The sequence below is a fragment of the Rhinichthys klamathensis genome, unplaced genomic scaffold (genome assembly GCF_029890125.1).
Source record: "Rhinichthys klamathensis goyatoka isolate OS25496 unplaced genomic scaffold, OSU_Roscu_1.1 h1tg000672l_1, whole genome shotgun sequence".
NCBI lineage: Eukaryota > Metazoa > Chordata > Actinopteri > Cypriniformes > Leuciscidae > Rhinichthys > Rhinichthys klamathensis.
The window spans coordinates 142,501-168,950 of record NW_026607107.1 but is presented as its reverse complement, the minus strand read 5'-3'; the positions used below and the strand labels follow the sequence as shown (position 1 = coordinate 168,950).

General features: G+C 36.2%; 2 protein-coding genes across 8 annotated transcripts in view; both read left to right on the top strand.

Moving 5' to 3' along the window:
* Nucleotides 1-283: 283 nt before the first annotated feature.
* On the top strand, nucleotides 284-20,066 carry afmid (arylformamidase). Of its 2 annotated transcripts, XM_056241770.1 has the most exons (12): nucleotides 284-348; nucleotides 1,831-1,921; nucleotides 2,151-2,255; nucleotides 2,921-2,969; nucleotides 4,084-4,169; nucleotides 4,936-5,008; nucleotides 5,080-5,177; nucleotides 10,648-10,726; nucleotides 13,034-13,169; nucleotides 13,460-13,564; nucleotides 13,674-13,738; nucleotides 19,913-20,066. In XM_056241770.1, exons 1-11 carry the CDS (start codon nucleotides 319-321, stop codon nucleotides 13,701-13,703), a joined length of 882 nt encoding a protein of 293 aa, XP_056097745.1. In that variant the 5' UTR covers nucleotides 284-318; the 3' UTR covers nucleotides 13,704-13,738; nucleotides 19,913-20,066. The 2 variants fall into 2 exon arrangements, with proteins under 2 accessions (XP_056097745.1, XP_056097744.1); XM_056241769.1 differs by lacking the exon at nucleotides 19,913-20,066 and having other exon boundaries at nucleotides 13,674-13,840.
* A 686-nt stretch (nucleotides 20,067-20,752) lies between these two features.
* Nucleotides 20,753-26,450, top strand: part of cant1b (calcium activated nucleotidase 1b) — a 13,293-nt gene continuing 7,595 nt past the window's right edge. For 2 of the 6 annotated variants that reach the window (XM_056241764.1, XM_056241763.1), the window contains exons 1-2: nucleotides 20,753-20,996; nucleotides 22,006-22,166. In XM_056241764.1, the coding sequence (XP_056097739.1) occupies nucleotides 22,145-22,166 (22 nt within the window). In that variant the 5' untranslated portion in view covers nucleotides 20,753-20,996; nucleotides 22,006-22,144. Of the gene's footprint in view, nucleotides 20,997-22,005; nucleotides 22,167-25,486; nucleotides 25,649-26,450 lie in introns of those variants that run through there. The other 4 variants (XM_056241766.1, XM_056241765.1, XM_056241768.1 and 1 more) reach the window with 3 other exon arrangements.

Sequence of the window (26,450 nt, the reverse complement as noted above, 5' to 3'; positions counted from 1 at the left end):
CCGCATACGCACTGCACACGGAGTATGTGTGAAACGGGCGTGAGTCCTCCGGCTACTCTCGAATCGCTCTCGCGGTACTTTGATGGCATACGTCACAGTCACGTGGCGTCGGCGCTGTATCAAGTCGGACAAAATTTCTAACCGGCATGCACTGCTTCAAGTCTGCCGCCGATCGGTCTGCGCAGAGCTGCATGAAGTCGAACAAGCCTTATGATTTTAAAGCTTTTAATTATTGACCGTGTGTCAATAACACATGATGATATGAGGTTCCCTCACTTGTGCTGCAGTTTCAAAGGTCTAAACCAGCAGAAGATCATCATGAGCGACTGGAAGAAAATGAGCACAGATGTAAGTGTTTTTGTGTGTCAAATCAAAGATTGTTTATCAAATATAGTAACGGTTGATTGTGAAATGAGTCCATAAATTACTGAAAATTCATTCTGGTATAAGAGAAATATTTCAAGTGCCAATTTAAATTGTATTTATTTATTAATAACTATTTATGTTGTCAAATCGATTAATCACTATTAATCGCATTTAATATACATGTTTGTAAATGTGTGTATGTATGTATATATATATATATATATATATATATATATATATATATGCCTATATAAAACACACACACACATACATATGCAAGTATATACAAACTTGGATGAAATGTTAGATGCGATTTTGAAGCACTAGTAATTATAAAGAATTACATTTAATCACAAGTACTTGTGAAACTTCCTATCTTTGATCTAAAAACTGCTCATTTACATTATTATTACATAAAAAAAAATCTAAATTATGACATTAAAAAGTCATAATTGTGACATAAAAAATCAAATAGAATGATAATTTCGACATAATTTTGACTTTTTGTCATTTCAACTTTAGTCACAATTTTGAAATTTTATGTCATATTTATGACTTAGTATATTATTATTTGAATATTATATTATTATTATTTTTATGTCATAAAAAAGTTATTTTTAATGTGGTAGAAATGGGCTTCCATAGGGTATTATGTGCAATATATACTTTTTTTTTATTAGTATATGTAACTGAATGCAACAGTAAATGTTTCAAACATTACCTCACTAGGACTGTTTAATTCAGCCAGTTATCATCTGAGAAATAAATATGACTATTTTGCATTTTTAATTCTATAAAAACCCTAACTTTTAGTAGCCCAATAAAGAATAGTCAAGAAAGATGTGGAAAAATCACATCCGACTACCTGAGGTTAATTTATTACACTGGAAATGATAGAGTGCATTGCATATTAGTTAAATATAAATATAAAATAGATCATCTTGGAATTCCATACAAATCCACATATTGTGCACTGTATGCTTGTTTTTTTTGTGTGTTTTTTTGGGGATCACAGGGGATACATGTCATGTATCACACACACACACACGAAAAATAGGATAAGAAACTCGAGGTAGAGCAACGCAATAAAGTACATTTTCAAACAAGATACAGTAAGAGATAGTCTACTAAAATAATGGATTCATAAAACATTTAAAGCAATAGAAATTAAACATATAATACATTAATAAAAATAAATAGAAATAAAATAATCTCTTAAAAAATTATCTTGAGGAAATCAGGAGATTATTATATTAAATATTTACGAGAGCAACGCTATTGCTAGTATGTGTTATAATGACAGAGTCCTGCCAGCAGGGGTCGCTGCGCGCGCACGAGTCTGCTCATCTGTGAGCTCGCGCTTCAGGACTCACTCAGAGTCACGTGTGTTCGACAGGAGCTCGCGCTTCAATACCATAATAGACAGTAAAGTTCAGTACTTGCTCAGTCACGTGTGTTCCTCAGGAGCTCGAGCTTCAGTACTCGCCGAGTCGCTGGTCACTCAGGATGTCCGCGGATGACGTCATCAGAGCCCACGTGGCCGCTTTAAAATCAGGTGAGCGCGTGTTTGTATCCTACAAAAACCTGTTTGTGTGTAAGGAGGAAGATTTTATTTAATTTCATTCATGAAACCCAGGGAAATACCTCATCTTCATCTGAATACACGTCACAGATGCTCCGAAGCAGCGTGTAAAAGAGCTTTGAGCACGTGACCTACATCTGTGACTGTTTACATGCGTTTTGGTCCAATAATACTGAATTTAGACGTGTGTGTGTGTGTGCAGGGACAGAGAAAGCTCGAGCTGTCACTCAGACTTTGATTGACGTGCCATACGGTGAAGGTGACAGAGAGAAACTGGATGTTTACCTTCCCTGCAGCTCCAGTCCAGGTGTGTTACAGTTATAATCAGTCTTGAATTACATCACAAATGTTATTTTTGTTTTATTCATATTTTAAATTAGTTTTTATTTTTATTTTGTCGTGTTTATTTTAGTTTAAACTCCCCCTGTAGTCAATTATTGTTTCCCTTTAAACTCATCTTTGATCACCAAAATTACATATTTTACCTTGAAAAAATGTCTTTATGCCTTAAACTATCTTGAATGTAACTCGACACCCTTGCCTCATTTAGTATGCGCGGTTCTATGAATATGCAGATGAGCCCCGCCTCCACTCACTCACTCAGCTCAGAGATCCACTGGTTGACGATCACACGTTGATCTGATTGGTTACAAGGTCGTTTGTGACGTCAGAAACACCAGCGATTTCAAACCGTGTGTTTGAGACTGTCTTTGGTTCACTGCAGTTTTAAGGAGGAAACTTGATTTTCAACATTTTAATTTCTAGTCATCAATTGGATAGAGACAGTAGTATTTACAATTGGAACTACATACTGTATATATATATATGGAGAGAGAGAGAGAGATATAGAATATAATTTTTTAGTATTTTTGTGTGAAATGTGATCAGGACGAGACGTGTTTGTTGTGAGTGTGTGTGTGTTTCTCTCATCATCAGGTCATTATTACTGACTCTCCGGCGCATGTGTTTCAGATCTGCCGCTGGTGATTTACTTTCATGGAGGTTACTGGCAGTTCCTCAGGTCTGATCCCTCGCTTCCTCCGTGACCGGGACATTTCCATGTGATCTCCACATCAAATATCATATATAATATATATATATATATAACTAGTGAGAACACATCGTTAAATCATAATAATTTTAAAATATGCAAGAAACGGCAAGCTCTCATTACGTCAACACTTTCTGTAGGAATAATCGTCCTGTTATGAATGAAACAACCATACATGCATTATAACTTAATCAGGCCAATAACTAAAACTCTTCCTTTTATTATACAAATGTCTACAGATTTATAAAACTTTTAAAAAACCATATAGATGCTGTTCATGGGACCGCAGAGACCATCTGCGAACCAACTATTGGCGAACCATTGCATTTTTCGAAACGATGATGTCATAACGAAGCCGAAGTCACGTGACTTTATATGAGCTCCGAATCACTGGTTCGAAACAAACGATTCAAACTAATTGTGTAACAGTAGTCATTTTAATTTAAATTCCAAATAAAACAAGCCATACAAAAAAATGTGGTTACTTAAAAATAAACATTGACTGATATTAAAACATGTAATTTGAAGTACTAAAATAACGAAAGCATAAATAAAAAATAAATAAATTATAAATATTTAATATATATAAATTAATTAAAAATAATAAAATATAATTTTATTGTTTCGTGTTTCGAAAGCGCCGACACTAATTGTGACATCTGGAATGTGAAACGCACTCAAGTAGTCGTTTTAATTTAAATTCCCAAAAAAGCCATAATTTTTTGTTACTTAAAAATAAACGCCGATTGAAATAAAACATGTAACTTGAAGTACTAAAATAACGAAAGCATATATATATATATATATAAATTTAAAAATAAAATAAAATGTAAAAACTTTTTTTTTAATTACTAAAACTTAAAGCTTTAAATAAATGTAAAAATTAAAATTAAAAACTTTTTTTTAAATTACTAAAACTTAAAGCTTTAAATAAATGTAAAAATTAAAATGAAAAACTTTTTTTTTTAATTACTAAAACTTAAGCTTAAATTAAAATGAAAATATAAATGTAAATAATTCTAAATATGAATAAGCCCCATACGGGTATATCAGTGATGTTAACTCTGTGTGTGCCGGGTCCCAGTAAGGACGAGTCCGGGTTCCTGGCCCCGCCGCTGGTCCAGAAGGGCGTGGTCGTGGTCGCCGTGGGTTACAGCACCGCTCCTACAGGTACGACTGCAGAGGATCATGGGAAAATGATGTGTTTTGTATCAGTGCGTTCCAATTCGTTTACTATCCGTCCTAAATGCTATTCGAACGTAGAATTAGTACGTCCCAAATCGTAGTGTGGTGTTAAGTGTTCCACAGAGACCCGGATGGTCTACTATATCCGGTCAGAATCCGAAACGCAGATCCGTGAACACGCTAACGGCTAATATTACCCACAACCCATCGGGCGTTGGACGAGGATTCGATTAGAACTACAAACACGAGTGAAAAGTGTTAAACTACAAACATGGCGGACGTGTGAGTCCGGCGTTATGTAGAGGTTTAAATAAAGGGGTTTGAGTGATTAATTATCAGTATCTAACCTGACGAAAATGTATTTATTCAATGTTGTCCACATTATATGTCATTTGGGAACTTTTGTAAAGATATGTTTATCCATTTTAAACTTTTAAATGCATCATTATATTCAAATTGCAAACACGCGAGGAGAGTCTCCGCATGAGAGACCCGCGACGGCAGATCAAAAATTAGATTAGAAATTAAATTAGATTGAATGGAGGGTTTTAACCGAGAAAGATGATTGACAGGCCAGTTTAAGCACGTAACTAAGCAACAGAGCGTCCGTTAAAGATGACGAAGAAGTTCGTCCCAAAAGTTTTGCTATACACTCAAAAGTATGTTTTTTTTTTTTCACAAAAAGGTACAAACTTCAAGTAGGCGAATTGTGACGCAGTGTGTGTGTGTGTCTGTGTGTGTGTATGTGTAGGGAACATGGACCTGATGGTGTCTCAGGTGCGCAGGAGTGTGGCGTCCGTGATCCAGCAGTATTCGCACATCAGGTGTGTTCATGCGTCAGGTAGAGAGGTGGCTGATGGGACGCCTGTGCTCATGCTGTTCTCTGCTTCTCCAGCGGGCTCTACCTGTGTGGTCACTCTGCAGGAGCACACCTGGCCGCCATGGTCCTGTCCACCGATTGGTCCGAGTACGACATCTCCCCGCAAATCAAAGGTGTGGATATTAAACACCACTTTCTGTTGTATTTAGCCCTTATTTAGACACTAATATCCCTGTGAAGCCTGACGTATGTAATATATTTGCTAAATGGAAGAGTTTATTTACCCTTTAGACAAAATATATACAGGTAAAACTCGGAAAATTAGAGTATTGTGCAACAGTTCATGTATTTCAGTAATTCAAATTAAAAGGTGGAACTAATATATTTAGTATATATAACTATATACATATGCATGATCATACTTTTCTTTGGAAGCTTGTTTCCGCCACAGAATGAAAAATAAAAAAGGTAATTGCGACTTTTTATCTCACAATTCTGACTTTTTTTCTCACAATTGCGTGATATAAAGTCAGAATTGCGAGATATAAAGTCAGAATTGATTGATATAAAGTCAGAATTGATTGATATAAAGTCGCAATTGCGTGTTATAAAGTCAGAATTGATTGATATAAAGTCGCAATTGCGTGTTATAAAGTCAGAATTGATTGATATAAAGTCAGAATTGATTGATATAAAGTCGCAATTGCGTGCTATAAAGTCAGAATTGCGAGATATAAAGTCGCAATTGCGTGTTATAAAGTCAGAATTGATTGATATAAAGTCGCAATTGCGTGTTATAAAGTCAGAATTGATTGATATAAAGTCAGAATTGATTGATATAAAGTCGCAATTGCGTGCTATAAAGTCAGAATTGCGAGATATAAAGTCGCAATTGCGTGTTATAAAGTCAGAATTGATTGATATAAAGTCAGAATTGATTGATATAAAGTCAGAATTGATTGATATAAAGTCAGAATTGATTGATATAAAGTCAGAATTGATTGATATAAAGTCAGAATTGATTGATATAAAGTCAGAATTGATTGATATAAAGTCGCAATTGCGTGTTATAAAGTCAGAATTGATTGATATAAAGTCGCAATTGCGTGTTATAAAGTCAGAATTGATTGATATAAAGTCAGAATTGATTGATATAAAGTCGCAATTGCGTGCTATAAAGTCAGAATTGCGAGATATAAAGTCGCAATTGCGTGTTATAAAGTCAGAATTGATTGATATAAAGTCGCAATTGCGTGTTATAAAGTCAGAATTGATTGATATAAAGTCAGAATTGATTGATATAAAGTCGCAATTGCGTGCTATAAAGTCAGAATTGCGAGATATAAAGTCGCAATTGCGTGTTATAAAGTCAGAATTGATTGATATAAAGTCAGAATTGATTGATATAAAGTCAGAATTGATTGATATAAAGTCAGAATTGATTGATATAAAGTCAGAATTGATTGATATAAAGTCAGAATTGATTGATATAAAGTCAGAATTGATTGATATAAAGTCGCAATTGCGTGTTATAAAGTCAGAATTGATTGATATAAAGTCGCAATTGCGTGTTATAAAGTCAGAATTGCGAGATAAAAAGTCGCAATTGCGTGTTATAAAGTCAGAATTGATTGATATAAAGTCAGAATTGATTGATATAAAGTCAGAATTGATTGATATAAAGTCAGAATTGATTGATATAAAGTCGCAATTGCGTGTTATAAAGTCAGAATTGATTGATATAAAGTCAGAATTGCGAGATATAAAGTCGCAATTGCGTGTTATAAAGTCAGAATTGATTGATATAAAGTCAGAATTGATTGATATAAAGTCGCAATTGCGTGTTATAAAGTCAGAATTGATTGATATAAAGTCAGAATTGATTGATATAAAGTCAGAATTGATTGATATAAAGTCGCAATTGCGTGTTATAAAGTCAGAATTGCGAGATATAAAGTCGCAATTGCGTGTTATAAAGTCAGAATTGATTGATATAAAGTCAGAATTGATTGATATAAAGTCGCAATTGCGTGTTATAAAGTCAGAATTGATTGATATAAAGTCAGAATTGATTGATATAAAGTCGCAATTGCGTGTTATAAAGTCAGAATTGATTGATATAAAGTCAGAATTGATTGATATAAAGTCAGAATTGATTGATATAAAGTCAGAATTGATTGATATAAAGTCAGAATTGATTGATATAAAGTCAGAATTGATTGATATAAAGTCAGAATTGATTGATATAAAGTCGCAATTGCGTGTTATAAAGTCAGAATTGATTGATATAAAGTCAGAATTGATTGATATAAAGTCAGAATTGATTGACATAAAGTCAGAATTGATTGATATAAAGTCAGAATTGATTGATATAAAGTCAGAATTGATTGATATAAAGTCAGAATTGATTGATATAAAGTCGCAATTGCGTGTTATAAAGTCAGAATTGATTGATATAAAGTCGCAATTGCGTGTTATAAAGTCAGAATTGCGAGATAAAAAGTCGCAATTGCGTGTTATAAAGTCAGAATTGATTGATATAAAGTCAGAATTGATTGATATAAAGTCAGAATTGATTGATATAAAGTCAGAATTGATTGATATAAAGTCAGAATTGATTGATATAAAGTCAGAATTGATTGATATAAAGTCGCAATTGCGTGTTATAAAGTCAGAATTGATTGATATAAAGTCAGAATTGCGAGATATAAAGTCGCAATTGCGTGTTATAAAGTCAGAATTGATTGATATAAAGTCAGAATTGATTGATATAAAGTCGCAATTGCGTGTTATAAAGTCAGAATTGATTGATATAAAGTCAGAATTGATTGATATAAAGTCAGAATTGATTGATATAAAGTCGCAATTGCGTGTTATAAAGTCAGAATTGCGAGATATAAAGTCGTAATTGCGTGTTATAAAGTCAGAATTGATTGATATAAAGTCAGAATTGATTGATATAAAGTCGCAATTGCGTGTTATAAAGTCAGAATTGATTGATTGTAAAGTCAGAATTGATTGATATAAAGTCGCAATTGCGTGTTATAAAGTCAGAATTGCGAGATATAAAGTCGCAATTGCGTGTTATAAAGTCAGAATTGCGAGATATAAAGTCGCAATTGCGTGTTATAAAGTCAGAATTGCGAGAAATAAAGTCGCAATTGCGTGTTATAAAGTCAGAATTGATTGATATAAAGTCAGAATTGATTGATATAAAGTCAGAATTGATTGATATAAAGTCAGAATTGATTGATATAAAGTCAGAATTGATTGATATAAAGTCAGAATTGATTGATATAAAGTCAGAATTGATTGATATAAAGTCAGAATTGATTAATATTAAGTCGGAATTGCGTGTTATAAAGTCAGAATTGCAAGATGTAAACTATTCTGAGAGGAAAAATTTTTTCTTTTATTTTTCCTTAGAATTGGCCTGATAACTCGCAAATTGCGAGTTTATATCTCACAATTCTGAGAAAAGATTGTGAGAAAAAAACAATTGCGAGATACAAACTTTTTTTCTTGCAATTGCGACTTTATTTCTCAGAATTGCGACTTTATATCTTGCAATTGCGACTTTTTCAGAACTGCGACTTTATATCTTGCAATTGCGACTTTATCAGAATTGCGACTTTATTTCTCAGAATTGCGACTTTATTTCTCACAATTCTGACTTCATATCTCGCAATTGTGAGATAAAAAGTCGCGATTATTATTATATATTTTTTTTTATTCAGTGGCGGAAACAAGCTTCCATAAATTTCCGAAATTTCTGTGTTTAAAATCCTTTTTTTATTGATTTCATGTAATATTCTAATTTTCTGAGATTTTTAATTTGGGGTTTTCATAAGCTATAAGCCATAATCATCAAAATGATAATTTTTGCACAATTTTCTTAATTTTCGGGTTTCACCTGTATAGAAATAAATACGTTTGCATGTTTTTTTTCATTTTTTTTTTTCATATTTGATCCATCAGGCTTTTATGGCTCGTATAGACTCATATAGTGAGAATATGAAGGAAAAAACTGCTCAATTTTATTCAGAGACTCTGATATCGCTGATATTTAAATGCACTAAAAGTGATGAAATTCGGATGCTTGTAATGTAAATCATTGAGATCTTTATAGCAGATAAAATGCATATAAATAATATGTCTTAGTGAGATGATATTTAATTGCTTAGTTTTATGATCTGTAGTTTTAAAACTCAATACAACGATGATTTAGAGAAATAAACCTTCCTCAAAAGCCTGATGATCATATTTGATACTCATGATTTTTCTAATAAATGATGATTATGATCAGTAAACCTGCTTCAGTCCAGCTGAAATATTACTAATAATATCAGAGTTATTCTTGCGTTTACTTGATAAACTCAGTGTAGATTTGACACAGAAAGACTCGTGAAGCTCGAGCTGAAGGAGGACGTTTGTACAATTACACTGAGAGACTTTTACTGGATAAAAGAGTCTAAACTCTGTCACACACAGAAGGACTGGAGGAGAGTGTGTGAAAATATCATGTTGATCATTTAGAGGTGTGTATTAAATATAATACAGTGGTTTTAAAGCAGGGGTCTCAAACTCAACTTAACTGGGGGCCGCTGGAGGTAGAGTCGGGGTCAGGCTGGGCCGCATCAAGTATTCCACAAAAAATAGTATTCAAGTATTCCAAAAAAGGAGCACAACTGATCCAATCTTCTCAATATTTCTTATTAACGTTTCTTCTGAACTGTTCCTCTGAATTTGAACATTCCTTTCTGTACATGATTGGTTCTTCATGAGCTGTCCTTCTGACAGTTGAAGTTCATTTTACAAACTTTCTTTGTCTATAACACATATTTGTGATATTTATATTTGCTTATGTCCTTTTTATTTTCTTTATACGCAACACATTAATGATATTGAATGTTTTTTTTTTGGAAGGCACATTTCCTTTTATTATACTTAGAAAAACAATTATTGCTTTTGAAATGCAAATATTTGCAGTCATGTCTGCCCGTCTTATTGAATTCTTTCTACACATGTATAGTGTCTCAAATTACTGACTGCACAAATCAAAGCAAACCTTCTTATCAACCTGTTAGACACATATTACAAGCTCAAAGTGATTATTCTCACATTGTTTTAGAGCAGGGTCTCTCTCCAACACGTCGCTCGTGAGCTATCAATAGCTCGTGGCCTGATTGGTGGTAGCTCGCCAAGGGGCCGTTCACATATTGCGCTCGCATATTTTGCGCGCTCAAGTTCGTTATTGCTCATGATTGAAGCGACACGCTCATTTTTTCCAGGCGCAGTATGTTTGTACTTCGCGGTTGTCTATGACAACTATTGACAACAAACCCACCGTAAGCTGTCACGAGACTATCTATGGTAGCCCATAAGGGATAAAAAAAAATAAAAAATTAAACGCGGCACACGCAACGACGGGCCGCACTAACATTAAAATTTAATGTCAAGTAGGGGGCCACAAAATATCACCCCGCGGGCCGCGAGTTTGAGACCACTGTTTTAAAGAGTTCAAAGTTGTAAAGTGAGTTTGTGCATCTTTCTTTCCACATCAGTTTGATATTTACTCATCACTGCGATCATATTGAGAGATTAAGTGTGATGTTTGGAGGGTTCTGCTCCTCTGTGCCTCAGGGGCTGTTCTGGTCAGTGGCGTTTACGACCTGCAGCCGATTCTGGCCACGTACGTGAACGAGCCGCTGAAGATGAACGAGTGAGTGTCCATGCAAGGCCTTCCAACACACAACATCGAACATCGGCTGCTGTCTAAATGGCTGAAAAACTAAATTCAAATGTCTTTCTTAAACTAAGAGCAAAAGTCGAATTATATTCTAATTCTAAAGGCAATGCTTGTTAATGTTAGAGGGAAAGTGCTGTGTTGTCTCCTGTGTCCACAAGAGGGCGAGCGCAACAAGCACATATAAACCAGATCAAGCATCGCATCTTTTAGTGAAATTAAATGACATTCACTTAAATTTTTAAAGTACATTAACGTTTGAAACAATTGTTCTTAAATGAAATATTATTTCCTTAATGTGCATGCAAGGAAAATTAGGTTACAGTAGTGCGTTAAAGTGTGTTTGTGCATCAGTAACCTGAGAAAACACTTCAACACACAGCGTAATGAACTACATCAACACACACCATCAAACTGGCATTCAGAAACACACACTTCTACTCACTACACCTACATGATCATCACACACACACACACACACACACCAGACGCTCTTGATCTGAGCGCTTTCTGTTGACAATGTTTTCAACACACTCTCTTTCTCTATCACACACACACACACACTTACATGTTGAGTGCTTTCTGTTGACAATGTTTTCAACACACTCTCACACACACACACACACACTCACATGTTGAGCGCTTTCTGTTGACAATGATTCCAACACACTCTCACTCTCACACACACACACACACACACACAAACACACACACACACACACACACACACACACACACACTCACATGCTGAGCAATTTCTGTTGACGATGATTCCAACACACTCTCTCACACACACACAAACACACACTCACACACACATGCTGAGCACTTTCTGTTGACGATGATTCCAACACACTCTCTCACACACAAACACACACACACTTACATGCTGAGCGCTTTCTGTTGACAATGATTCCAACACACTCTCACTCTCACACACAAACACACACACACACACACAAACACACACTCACACACACACACACACACACACACACACACACACACACACACACACACACACACTCACATGCTGAGCACTTTCTGTTGACAATGTTTTCAACACACTCTCTCACACACACACAAACACACACACACTCACATGCTGAGCACTTTCTGTTGACAATGTTTTCAACACACTCTCTCACACACACACAAACACACACTCACACACACATGCTGAGCACTTTCTGTTGACGATGATTCCAACACACTCTCTCACACACAAACACACACACACTTACATGCTGAGCGCTTTCTGTTGACAATGATTCCAACACACTCTCACTCTCACACACAAACACACACACACACACACAAACACACAAACACACACTCACACACACACACACACACACACACACACACACTCACATGCTGAGCACTTTCTGTTGACGATGATTCCAACACACTCTCTCACACACAAACACACACACACACACACAAACACACACTCACACACACACACACACACACTCACATGCTGAGCACTTTCTGTTGACGATGATTCCAACACACTCTCTCACACACAAACACACACACACAAACACACACTCACACACACATGCTGAGCACTTTCTGTTGACAATGATTTTAACACACTCTTTCACACACACACACACACACACACACACACACACACACACACACTCACATGCTGAGCGCTTTCTGTTGACAATGATTTCAACACTATCTCACACACACACACACAAACACACACACTCACACACTCACATGCTGAGCGCTTTCTGTTGACAGTGTTTTCAACACACACACACTCTCTCTCTCTCTCTCTCTCTCTCTCTCTCTCTCTCTCTCTCTCTCTCTCTCCTCTCACACAAACACACACTCTCTCTCTCCTCTCTCACACACACACACACACACACACACACACACACACACACACTCACATGCTGATGAACACACACTCATCTCTAAACGATGTGCAGGTTTGGTAGAGTGTGTCGTTGCACGTTTTTTGCCTCCACCTGAGAGTGTTTTCCTCATCAAGAAGAGCCTTTTCCCGCCATGTCACATTACCAGCACAGCCGCATACGCTGTATACGGGATCCGCTAACAAACACAAACCGCGTCTGCTACGTCATCATCATGTCTCGCGCGCATCTCGACACACCAAAAATTCGAATGCACGATTTTTTAGTTGTTTTATTTGCCGATTATTCGAAATTCGAGTTGTTATTTGAGCCCTACGACCCTATAGTTCTGTTGTGGGAAGCGTTTCCCTAAACCCCATTGAATCCCGTGGTTGTGATTCTGTTTCAGGGAAGTGGCATTAAGGAACAGCCCGAGTCACTTCCTGTCGCAGCTCAAAGTCTCGTCTACTTCCTGTGACATCATCGTCGCTGTGGCGCAGAACGACTCGCCCGAGTTTCGGAAGCAATCAGAGGAATATTTCAAAGTAACAACATTTGCTTCCCCACATTATTATTCAATGAGCTCACTGTTTCTGCCTTAAATTATTACACTGTTTAAATTAATACATTTTTCGATAACTGTGATTTTGTATATGTACATTTCTGAAATGCATAACTCAGACAGTCTCCTCTGATGACAGATCACTGTAAACTGTTATGTGGACTCGTGCACTTTCTGTAAAGCTGTGTTGTAATGATGTGTGTTGTGAAAATGTGAATTTGCAGGAATGTGTTTTAAAGTTTGCATGTTGATGAAGTGTTTTTGGTCTCCCAGGCGCTGGAATCTGCCGGTCTCACGGTCTCTTTTGAAGACGTTCCCGACACCGATCACTTCAGCATCATAGAGCAGCTCGTTGAAGAGGACTACCGCCTCACACAGGTTTATTATCATATATTGTTGTTTTTAGCCGAATAAAAGTTACAATTACATTTGCTATTTTTATACTTAATATTTACTACTGATCGGCATTTCCTCTTATCTCCTGAAGCTCCTGCTAAAGATGATGGGGAAAAGTTGATGATTGTCCAATTACCCAGAATGCATTGCTTTGCTGTGAGTTGACCTCAACACGACCTCACTCTTTGTCCAATCAGACACTAGTATTAACCGTTTTTATCATTATCTGTTTGTGTGTAACATTTTCTGCTGCGGTCACATGACTGGATGTCTTTAATATGATTATATTTTTTTTTTTTTTTTTTTTTTTTTTTTTTTCACTCTTATTTTTATTGTTTTAGGCAGGTCAAAGACAAAGCATAGTGATCTCAATTTTGAGTATGGTTACATAATGCAAAAATAAAATAAAAATGAACAAATAAACATAAGACAGCAACCAGATGTCATGATATATAAAAAAAATATATATATATATATATATATAATAAAGAAAAAACTTCAGATTACACAGTTTCTAATGCAAATCTATATGCTATCCATTTGCTCCATTTTTCTTTAAATTCAGCTTCTTTCAGTCTTAGAATAAAGGTCATTCTTTCCATGGTGAATATTTCCTGCACAATGTCCATCCACTGAGTATGGCTGGGTGGCTCAGGTTTGAGCCAACTTCTTGTTATCGCTTTCCTCCCTGCCGACAATAATATCTTAACCAGATATCGATCATCTTTCTTTACATTGGACAAAAGACCCAGATACATTGTTGTAAAAGTTAATGGTACAGAGTACTCCAGTACTTTGCAGAAAATAAGGTGGACAGAAGTCCAGAAAGGTTTTATCTCAAGACAGTCCCAGAAAACATGTGTGTGGGTAGCATCCACAGAGCCACATTGCCTCCAACATACTTGTTGGGTGGACAGTTGTTTACCTTTAATAGATGGCGTGATAAAGAATCGAATGAAATTTTTCCAATTGAATTCTCTCCATTTTTGTGAATTTGTAGATGTCTGTGACAACTCACAGATTTTATACCATTCTTCATTTGAGATCGTGACAGCTGCTTCTCTTTCCCACTTTTCTTTGACATACAGGGTTGTGTTTTTTTGACAGGACATTAAGCTAGTGTATAGCTTTGAAGTAATTTTGTGTGTTTTCTGTTGGTATGCACCACACAGAGTCTCTAAAACTGCATTAGGTTCGTTTCTGTCCTTAATTTCTTTATTATAGTATTCTCTTAGTTGCAGGTATCGGAAGAAGTCTCGATTATCTAGACTAAATTTGTCTTTCAGATATTGAAAACTTCTTATTTCCCCATTATTAATTAAATTACAAAAAGCTGTAACCCCTCTATTGGTCCAAAATTTGAAATTTGAGTCATGCATTCCTGGTTTAAAGTCTTTGTCATGAGCTACCCATCTTAATATTTTTCTTTCTTTATTCAATTTTAATTGTCTTGCTACACTATACCAAATTTCCATTGTGAGTTGTGCAATTGGGCCAAGTATTTCTATTACATCAGTTGGGATATGGTCCTCTCCCACGAGTGTCTGAACATTGTACCCAGGGATGCATGTCTCAATCTCTTTCCATTTGGCACAGTAACTAGGGTCACACCAGCAACACAGGTAACGCAATTGAGCTGCATAGAAATACATTTTTAAATTTGGAAGGGCCATGCCCCCCTTATCCTTCTGCAGCTGTAATGTTGAATACCTAACTCTGGGCCTCTTCCCATCCCATATAAACTTCGATAACAGCTTATCCCACTCTGTGAATTGTTTTGACGGAATATTTACCGGGAGGGATTGAAATAAGTAAAGTAGCCTAGGGAGGATGTTCATTTTTACCACTTTTATTCTATCACTTAAGCCGAGTGGATAAGTAGACCATCTCTGGATGTCTGTTCTAATACTTTCGTTTATTGGGTTGTAATTAAAATTATATAGTAGTGAAGAATCTTTGGATAGAAATACTCCGAGGTATTTAATTTTGTTGGTGCTCCATTTTATATCATATGTGCGTGCAGTTTCATTTGAGGGTGAATGATTAAACAATAGTATTTGGGTTTTGGAAATGTTCAACTTGTATCCAGCATATTCATTATACTTTCCCAAAAGATCCATCAGTATGGGAAGTGATATGTTAATATCTTCTAGAAATAACAATATATCGTCCGCAAATAATCCGATCCTTTGTTCTCTTTCGTTGATCATAATCCCCTTTAAATCCTCTTTCTCCCGAATCGCTTGAGCGAGTGGCTCAATGTATAAAGCAAAAAGGGTGGGGCTTAATCCGCAGCCCTGCCTACATCCTCTACTAAGTTCAAACCGGTCTGTCAGAGATCCATTCACTTTTATTCTTGCGGTTGGCTTATCATAAATTGCTCTAATACATTGAACAGAGTCATTAGTAAGGCCAAATTTCTCCAACGTTAGATATAGGAAATCCCAATTTACTCGATCGAAGGCCTTTTCTGCATCGAGGCTGATCAAGGCCGCTTTAAGCTTTTTGCTGGAGATATTGTGAATCACATGTAGACTTCTTCTGATATTATCTTGCGTTTGCCTACCAATTATAAAGCCAGTCTGATCCTCATCAATTATATCAGAAATAAAGGTTTCAAATCGTCTAGAAATGATGGATGTATATAGCTTATAGTCCACATTTAAAATTGATATTGGTCTATAATTGGCACAATTATCTCTATCTTTATTTTCTTTGGGGATCAGCGTAATAATTGCTTCCTTCCATGATGGAGGGGTCTTGCCTTCTTTATGGATATAGTTTAAAGCTCTAAGAAGAAGCGGCTTCAATTCTACCTTAAAAGTCCTATACCACTCGCCGGGGAAACCATCACTACCTGGGGCTTTATTTGCCTTTAGTCTATTTATTGCTTTATCCAGTTCTTTTGATGTGATTTCTGCTAATATTCTTTTATTTTGTATTTCTCCTATACAGGGAAGGTCTAATTTGTCTAGGAATGCTCTAATCGACTCTTTGTTAGAAGCGCCCTCTAGTGAATATAATTTGCTGTAGTACTGATAAAAAGTGTTTTCTATTTCTTTTGGCTCAGTTCGAAGCTTTTGCGAGATAGGGTCTTTAATTTTCAAAATTGTTGAGTCCGCTTGTTGTTTGCGTAGTTTTCTAGCGAGAAACTTTGTTGATTTTGGGCCTAGTTCATAATATGCTTGTTTTGTAAATCCAGCTTTTTTCTCTACTTCATCATCTAAATAATTTTCAAGTTGCATTTTCAATTTTTGAATTTCTTTTTGAGTGTCTTGATCTTTTTTCAAAATGAATTTTTCCTCTTTATCTTTTAAATCTTTAATTAATCTTTTATATGCTTCAATCCTAGTTTTCTTAATGTTTGTTACCTTGGCTATTAGTTTTCCTCGTAAGACAGCTTTTAGCGAGTCCCATATTATTGATGGATCCACCTCCCCATTGTCATTTTCTTCTATAAATGTTTTGATGTCCTGTTTGACAGATCCAACTACTGATTGGTTGTTAAGGAGGCCCACATTTAATCGCCATACAGTATTTTTGGGGTTATTCTCCAAGTTAAGAGTTAAATATATTGCGCTGTGGTCTGAAACATCAGTGACTCCGATCTTGCATTCGGTTACCCTGTAGAAATCTTCCTGTCTCATTATAAAATAGTCTATTCTTGAATGAACCAAGTGAGGCACTGAGTAATGTGTATAGTCCCTCATAGTTGGGTGGAGCTTCCTCCACACATCCACCATGCCAGTTTCCTCCAACAAAATATTTAGTAATTTTGTAAGATTTCTTTTACTCCTATTTTTACTTGTGGTATCTAGTTTCAAATTTAAGACTGAATTCCAATCCCCTCCACATACACAGATCCCTTCCGCTTCTGCTGTGAGTGTATCAAAGAATTCTTTATAAAATGTTGTTTCGCATTCCGGTGGTGCATAGATGTTAACCAATGTCATAAGATTATTATTGATTTTACCCTTTACTAGAATATATCGACCCTCCTTATCCTTTATTTCTTTAAAAATATCAAGCTTTATTTTTTTGGTTACAAGTATTGCAACTCCCCTCCTATGACTTTGTGAATATGAGCTATAAAATATATTGTAACCAAATTTAATAAGTTTTTCATGCTCCGAAGCTCCTAAATGTGTTTCCTGTAGCAAGATGATGTGCATATCGTCTTTCCTTATCTTATTCATCACCCTTGCCCGCTTTACTGGGTTACCTAATCCATTGACATTCAATGACATTAATTTAAGCTTCTGACTGTGCATCATAAATGCGAGGTGGTTCAGATTGGTTGCTTGTCTTATAACCATGAACTTTGAACATGAACTTTGTAAATAAAAATAAAAACAAAACTGAACTTAAAGCAACAGAACAAATAACGTTAAACTGAAAAAAGGCTTCCAAGGCAGGGTATTTGCAATTCCCCCATTTCGCCAAAATAAGGTAAGGGGGAAAGCCTCCCTCTAAGAGAGGACCCCCTCCCAGAACCAGCGTATAAAACAACAAGAGCTTTTCCACTAATTCTACCTTAGGCGTTTTAGCTCGTTCAAATCAGACTATTTGAATCATAAAAAAGAGTGACAATATTAGTGTTTACATCATTGACAGTCTGTGACAAAAAGCAACTGAACACACAGCTCTTTGGAACATAGCTAGTACCTATTTCCCTCAGGTCTCCACGTCTTTGTCTTCTCGGATCAAGTAGTGAACTTCCGTTGGAATTCCTGTAGCCGTTCCCGTGCTCTCTTGGCTGTCTCCTTCTCTCCGCGCCGGGGCATGCGTTGCCATGGCGATGTTTGGTCCAGTCTTCGGGTCGCTGGTGTGCCAGTTCCGCTGGTATTATCCACACCGAGGTGGCCCTCAACTAGAAGACCTCGGCGATGCAGATCTCTTTCGGCTTCCTCAGCGCTGTTGTAGGTCTGTTGGCCACTCTCCCAATGGATACGCAATCGGGTGTATGGCGTCTGGAAGCGTATGCCGTTCTCTTTCAAAACAAGCTTAATCTTTTTGTAAGCTTTGCGTTGCTGGATCACGTCTGTTGTGTAGTCGTGGTCAAAAGAGAGAAATTTATCCCCAAGCTGAATCTTCTTTTTCCAGGCGTTTCTGAGAACCGCTTCTTTGACTCTATACTGAAGAAAGTTAACAACTATTGATCTCGGGGGGGTGTCGGGGGTCGGTTTCGGGCCAAGTGAGCGGTGTGCGCGTTGTATTTGGGCATCAGTCCCTTCTTCAATAAGTTTTTCGCTCACCAACAGCTTCTCCACAAATTGAATCACAGAGGGACCTTCCATTTCCTCGCGTACCCCGTATATTCTGAGGTTGTTTCGCCTCCCCCTTGACTCCAAATCGTCAACTTTTCCCCGCAATGCCCTTTGCTCTTTTAGTGACTCTTGGAGCACTTCATTTGCCACTGCCGACCAACTTTCCAATTCCTCAATTCGCGCCGCCGCCTCCTCGAGTTTATTGTCATGTTCTTGTAAGGATAGCGTCGTAGAAGCTAACTGTTGGTTAATCTGTTGTCTGAATTCTGACAGTTCCTCTTTCACTTCTCTCTTTACTTCTTCTTTAAACGATGTTAGATCGGCATTTAGCTGAGTTCGAAGGTTGCTTATTTGATCGCTTATATCTTTCAAACTTGGTTGAGAAGTCGAGACACTGCTGTGTGCGTTTATGCTAGCATTGTTAGCATCTGGTGTATTCGGTTCACCTCCTTTGCGTCCCTCTTGTTCCGCTTTTCCAGTCATCTTTTGGTTTCTTGTTTTAGTACCCCCGCTCATATTCCGAGTCTTTTACCTAAACTTAGATAATATTAGCTGAATTCAAGGGGTTTTAATCGTCTGACTTTACGGAGCTATCGTTTCACACGTCCACCTCGTTCCGTCGCATACCGGAAGCCCCATATGATTATATTTTTAAATGTATTTTGAACCATTTAATGATTTCATTTGACATGCAAATGTGATGCAGATGATATTAGTTGTTGATCATATAAAGTCACAAATGAATATAGCAGTTATTTGGCATTAAGTGATTGCACTGGAAATGTAAAATGTGTTTATTTGGAATTAAAAGTTGTATTGTTTGAAGTATTAAGTGAATTGGTGCTGGAAAAACCGGTTTAAACCAGCCTTGCCCTGGTCAGACCAGTTTGGTTTCAGTGGTTTTTTAGGTGTTTGGTTAACTAGTCTCACCTGGCTGGTTTAAACATGTGTTATCAAGGTAACTGTATGTGAATATGGTGTTAGTGTGTGTGATTTGAGGCATTTCAGTTCAATAAAATGCTGATATGAACACTGTTGTTGTAGTTGTTTGTTCATGTCACAGGCCGGTCCCGCGGATAATGGAGATATTGTCCATAAAAACAACAGAGCCTCTGTATTAGAGGAGCGCGTCTCAAGAGGAATTCAAAGACAAGGCAAACTCATTGTACACTTGTAAAACTCTTAGCGTTATTTAAGGTCAGTTTTAGTACATTAGATAAAAATCTAAATGCACTTCACCAAAAGAAAACTCGTCATTTTGGATGAAGGATTTGCTCATGAATATTAATCAGAATACGATTGGTTGCCAATCTTCCGGACTTGTATCCCATACTGTTTGAATAATAAAGTAAAAGAGGTTACATTTAAAATTGTACATGCTATATATCCAGCTAAATGTGTGTTAGAGAGGTTAAATTATTCATTACTCGTGTCTATTATCCATCTGTTTTGTAATTGTATGTAGACAAAGTGTATATGTGTAAAATTGAATTAGAAGGAAAACAAATGTTATGATTAAATAATTTTGATATATGTATGTATTATTCCAATTAAAGTAATACTACTAATTATAATTTAACTTTTATTTTACAACTTTTTATTATTTCGGGAAAATTTCATATACACAAGAAGAAATGGTCAAAATCGTATTCATTTTCTTCAGGAGACTCCATAAGAAAGCAAAAAAGACTTGGCATATATTTAATTAATATACACCGTTTTTTAAATTAATTGATCGATTAATTTAAAGTAATCGAGGGGGGGGGGGTATAAATATGTAAATTCTGTATACGATACTAAAGTTCGTTGGATACTCTGGTTGGATAGTAGAAAAAAGAAGAAAAAAAGGTTGCGTAACCTAATTAATATTTAGGTATTCAGTGATTCTTTGATTGGCTACCAGATGTTGCGCTCATTTGCCGACGTCTGCTTTAAACCAATCAGCTAAGCGTACTGGGCGAGCGTGGCGTTACGTCATTAATATTCAAGAGATGGGCGGGGCTTCGCGGTACCGTTGTGTTGGCAACCGGCGGTTCGTTTCGGTCTGAACGGCCGAGAAAACGGTGTCGGAAACACAAGATGGAGCGGGGATGAAATAACTCTTTACCACACAAGACCAAACTGAGGAAAAACATCAGAGGAATACAGTAAGTAAATGATTTAATCAGAAATAAATATTCAGGAAATGCAGTGTTTTGTCTTTAGGCTCACTAAAGGGTTAAATTCAGTTACTCAGCAAAAAATAAAAACTGCCTAGAGTTTCTTCAGTCTAATACGCTTGTAGTTAAAATCACATTTTCCATGAAAAGTCATTATATATCATCGCTAGAGTCACTATAGAAAAAAAGAGACGCTCGAAGTTTCGTTTATAACAGTGTAAAGTCATCTTGATGAGGTTTGAAAACAAACAAACACCGTTTTAATTCACAATTAGTAATTTTCCGCTCGGACAAACATTAAGGAAGCTCAAATCTACCAGAATGGATATCTGTGATGAGATTTAATGTACCGTGTGTTTGTGTTTATGTTTGTGAGGAAATTATGTAAATAAAGCTGCAGGAGTTTCGCGCATGCGCATATCACGACACTTCCGGGCTTTTAAAGTTTAACTCTCTCCTTCTGCAGGAGAAATATAGAGTTATTAAGTACATGATCACGCCATCAAAGATAGGCAAATTATTACAACTTTCATTTGTATTAACAAATATTGTAACATTACATCAGGAGTTTCAGACTTTACAGACTTGGAGAACATAATATATAAAAGCTTGAATCTGTTGGTAACGCGTTATAATAACTTTCACTAAGAACACGATCTAACATTACTACACTATATAATGCTTAACAGTGCATAAGTAGGAAATAAATAAAGTATTATTAACCCTTTCATGCATGAATTGACTATCTGTGTTTTTATTGCTCTTTTATTGAAAACAGTATTTGAACTTTTTCAAAGAGATTTTCATATGTCAACTTGAGTGGACTGTATGCTTTTTTGTTTTTAACTGAAGAGATATAACACAGTAATACTGTGTGTACTTAACAAATAATAAATTATATAAAAAAATCATGTGAAAACTGAAAAATATATACAAAAATATAATACAGCTTCAATTATTGTTAATGCAATTGAGTTTGTTCCTGTTTGACCTGCAGACAGAGGAGAACTTCATTCAAGTTGAACTTTGCATGTCTTTGATATCAGAACATGAGGACATGATTCCATCAAAGGTCTTTACAGCCGGTGAAGGTGCAACTCTGTGGAAACCCAACTCCGACTATGTAGAAAACGCTCATGCTCCGTCCAGTCTACCAGAGTACGTCGATTTATCCATATTAGCTGATAATTCTGATTGTTCAAAAACGACACATTTCTACTGAAGCTCTCTGAGAAAACTTTGATCTATTGATGTTTTCAGACTGTGGAAAAACTAGCGATCAGGTGTTTTCAATCTCATCTGAAAAGAGCCGTGTTGTGGGTAACATGCATAATGTAATCAGATTACTTTTGATGCAACGAGTAAAGTAACGCATCACAAGTAACGTGCATTACGTAATCAGATTACTTTTGATGTAACGAGTAAAGTAACGCATCACAAGTAACGTGCATTACGTAATCAGATTACTTTTGATGTAACAAGTAAAGTAACGCATCACAAGTAACGTGCATTACGTAATCAGATTACTTTTTGATGTAATAAGTAACGCATCACAAGTAACGTGCATTACGTAATCAGATTACTTTTGATGTAACAAGTAACGCATCCCAAGTAGCGTGCATTCCGTAATCAGATTACTTTTGATGTAACAAGTAACGCATCACAAGTAGCGTGCATTACGTAATCAGATTACTTTTGATGTAATAAGTAACGCATCACAAGTAACGTGCATTACGTAATCAGATTACTTTTGATATAACAAGTAAAGTAACGCATCACAAGTAACGTGCATTACGTAATCAGATTACTTTTGATGAACGAGTAAAGTAACGCATCACAAGTAACGTGCATTACGTAATCAGATTACTTTTGATGAACGAGTAAAGTAACGCATCACAAGTAACGTGCATTACGTAATCAGATTACTTTTGATGAACGAGTAAAGTAACGCATCACAAGTAACGTGCGTTACGTAATCAGATTACTTTTGATGAACGAGTAAAGTAACGCATCACAAGTAACGTGCATTACGTAATCAGATTACTTTTGATGTAACGAGTAAAGTAACGCATCACAAGTGACGTGCATTACGTAATCAGATTACTTTTGATGTAACAAGTAACGCATCACAAGTAACGTGCGTTACGTAATCAGATTACTTTTGATGAACGAGTAAAGTAACGCATCAGAGTAACGTGCATTACGTAATCAGATTACTTTTGATGTAACAAGTAACGCATCACAAGTAACGTGCGTTACGTAATCAGATTACTTTTGATGAACGAGTAAAGTAACGCATCACAAGTAACGTGCATTACGTAATCAGATTACTTTTGATGTAACGAGTAAAGTAACGCATCACAAGTGACGTGCATTACGTAATCAGATTACTTTTGATGTAACAAGTAACGCATCACAAGTAACGTGCATTACGTAATCAGATTACTTTTGATGTAACGAGTAAAGTAACGCATCACAAGTAACGTGCATTACGTAATCAGATTACTTTTGATGTAACGAGTAAAGTAACGCATCACAAGTAACGTGCATTACGTAATCAGATTACTTTTGATGTAACAAGTAAAGTAACGCATCACAAGTAACGTGCATTACGTAATCAGATTACTTTTGATGAACGAGTAAAGTAACGCATCACAAGTAACGTGCATTACGTAATCAGATTACTTTTGATGTAATAAGTAACGCATCAGAGTAACGTGCATTATGTAATCAGATTACTTTTGATGTAACAAGTAAAGTAACGCATCACAAGTAACGTTTATTACGTAATCAGATTACTTTTTGATGTAATAAGTAACGCATCACAAGTAACGTGCATTACGTAATCAGATTACTTTTGATGTAACAAGTAACGCATCACAAGTAGCGTGCATTCCGTAATCAGATTACTTTTGATGTAACAAGTAACGCATCACAAGTAGCGTGCATTACGTAATCAGATTACTTTTGATGTAATAAGTAACGCATCACAAGTAACGTGCATTACGTAATCAGATTACTTTTTATATAACAAGTAAAGTAACGCATCACAAGTAACGTGCATTACGTAATCAGATTACTTTTGATGAACGAGTAAAGTAACGCATCACAAGTAACGTGCATTACGTAATCAGATTACTTTTGATGAACGAGTAAAGTAACGCATCACAAGTAACGTGCATTACGTAATCAGATTACTTTTGATGAACGAGTAAAGTAACGCATCACAAGTAACGTGCATTACGTAATCAGATTACTTTTGATGAACGAGTAAAGTAACGCATCACAAGTAACGTGCATTACGTAATCAGATTACTTTTGATGAACGAGTAAAGTAACGCATCACAAGTAACGTGCATTACGTAATCAGATTACTTTTGATGAACGAGTAAAGTAACGCATCAGAGTAACGTGCATTACGTAATCAGATTACTTTTGATGAACGAGTAAAGTAACGCATCACAAGTAATGTGCATTACGTAATCAGATTACTTTTGATGAACGAGTAAAGTAACGCATCAGAGTAGCGTGCATTACGTAATCAGATTACTTTTGATGTAACGAGTAAAGTAACGCATCAGAGTAACGTGCATTACGTAATCAGATTACTTTTGATGAACGAGTAAAGTAACGCATCACAAGTAACGTGCATTACGTAATCAGATTACTTTTGATGAACGAGTAAAGTAACGCATCAGAGTAGCGTGCATTACGTAATCAGATTACTTTTGATGTAACGAGTAAAGTAACGCATCAGAGTAACGTGCATTACGTAATCAGATTACTTTTGATGTAACGAGTAAAGTAACGCATCAGAGTAACGTGCATTATGTAATCAGATTACTTTTGATGAACGAGTAAAGTAACGCATCAGAGTAACGTGCATTACGTAATCAGATTACTTTTGATGTAACGAGTAAAGTAACGCATCACAAGTAATGTGCATTACGAAATCAGATTACTTTTGATGTAACAAGTAACGCATCACAAGTAACGTGCATTATGTAATCAGATTACTCACACACATTTTACACACACATATATATATATATGTATTATAGTGTAGTGTATGTAATAAAACATAAAGTGTTACCTGAATTTTTTTAACTAAGATGTTATTACTATAGTTTTATGGTTAAACTCTGATTTGATTGGTTCTGTGGGTGATCCGATACAGAGAGTACTTCGTTTAATCTGATTTTCAATAATTTACTAAACAAATCAGCATTTTCTCACTTGAGCTGCTCAGATGATCTACACACCGTTAGTGAGATCGCAAAAACAGTGTGTGCAAATCATTATTAGTCCGAGTCTTTAATCCGCGGGGCGTTCCTGAGAACACATGAACTCAATAAATAAATCACGTTTCACATTTCTGAAGGCATTACAGGTTTAGAGAACAGCAGTGGTCTTGATGTAAGAGTGAGGTGTTGTCTAGGGTTTATACCTGTAACCTCTGGCACAGAAGAGCAGCTCCGCATCGGTGTGGTGTGAAGGTTAATGTGTGTTTCAGTAGGTAAGGGTTCAGTGTTTGCCTCGTCACTGTTGCTCGGCTCAATGATCTCAGATGAGCGCTGGGAGACACTGATAATAAAGACACAAGAGACGGACAGACACAGTCATGAGAGGCAGAAAGAGAGGTAGAGAATCATCCAATCCTCTTCAGTAGTGCTTTATTTATTTATTACTATTTACAATTACTATATTGGTTGTTTTGGGAGACGAAGAGTTGAATATCTGTTGTAGGATTTGGATATTACAACTGCTTCTAATGTGATTTATTTACTAAGAAACTTTTTTTTTCGGGAATGATTGAGTGATTTTATATTTTACATACAGCTGGGTTCAAAAATCTGCCAGTGAAAATACTTGTTTTGCATTTTTTTTTTCTTACAGGTAATGGTTTGCATAAATGTTTGAGAGAAGTAAATATGAATTTGATTTGGATTGCTCAGTTTTTTGCACCAGTTAATCTCCCCTGTCACAGGTGAAGTCCCGGTTGTCAGGCCAGTGATCGCATGAGGAGTGTGTGGTTGTGTGAGAGGTTGGCGTTTCTGTGTTACAGTTGAAGCTTGTTTCTGACGCAGAGGGTCATGTGATGTCGCTTGGCGTGTAATAACTCAACGGAGTGTGTAGTAATGACTCGGACAGGTGGTTAAACAGCGTGTTTAGTGCTGAACTCCCTCGTGTCATCATTACAGTGATGTTTGCTGTTGTTTCAGCGCTCAGTGTTCATGGGAAAACATGCAAAAAGGTCATCTTATTATTTAATGAGCTCAGGCATGATGTTGCAGGCCACATTGTGTGTGTGTGTGTGTGTGTGTGTGTGTGTGTGTGTGTGTGCACCTGATTTCCATCATTTTATGGACGTGCATGTTTTCTCTGATTGTTTGAGATTTAATTTGAAATACCTCTTTGTATTTCATGCATTGAGGCGGTCAA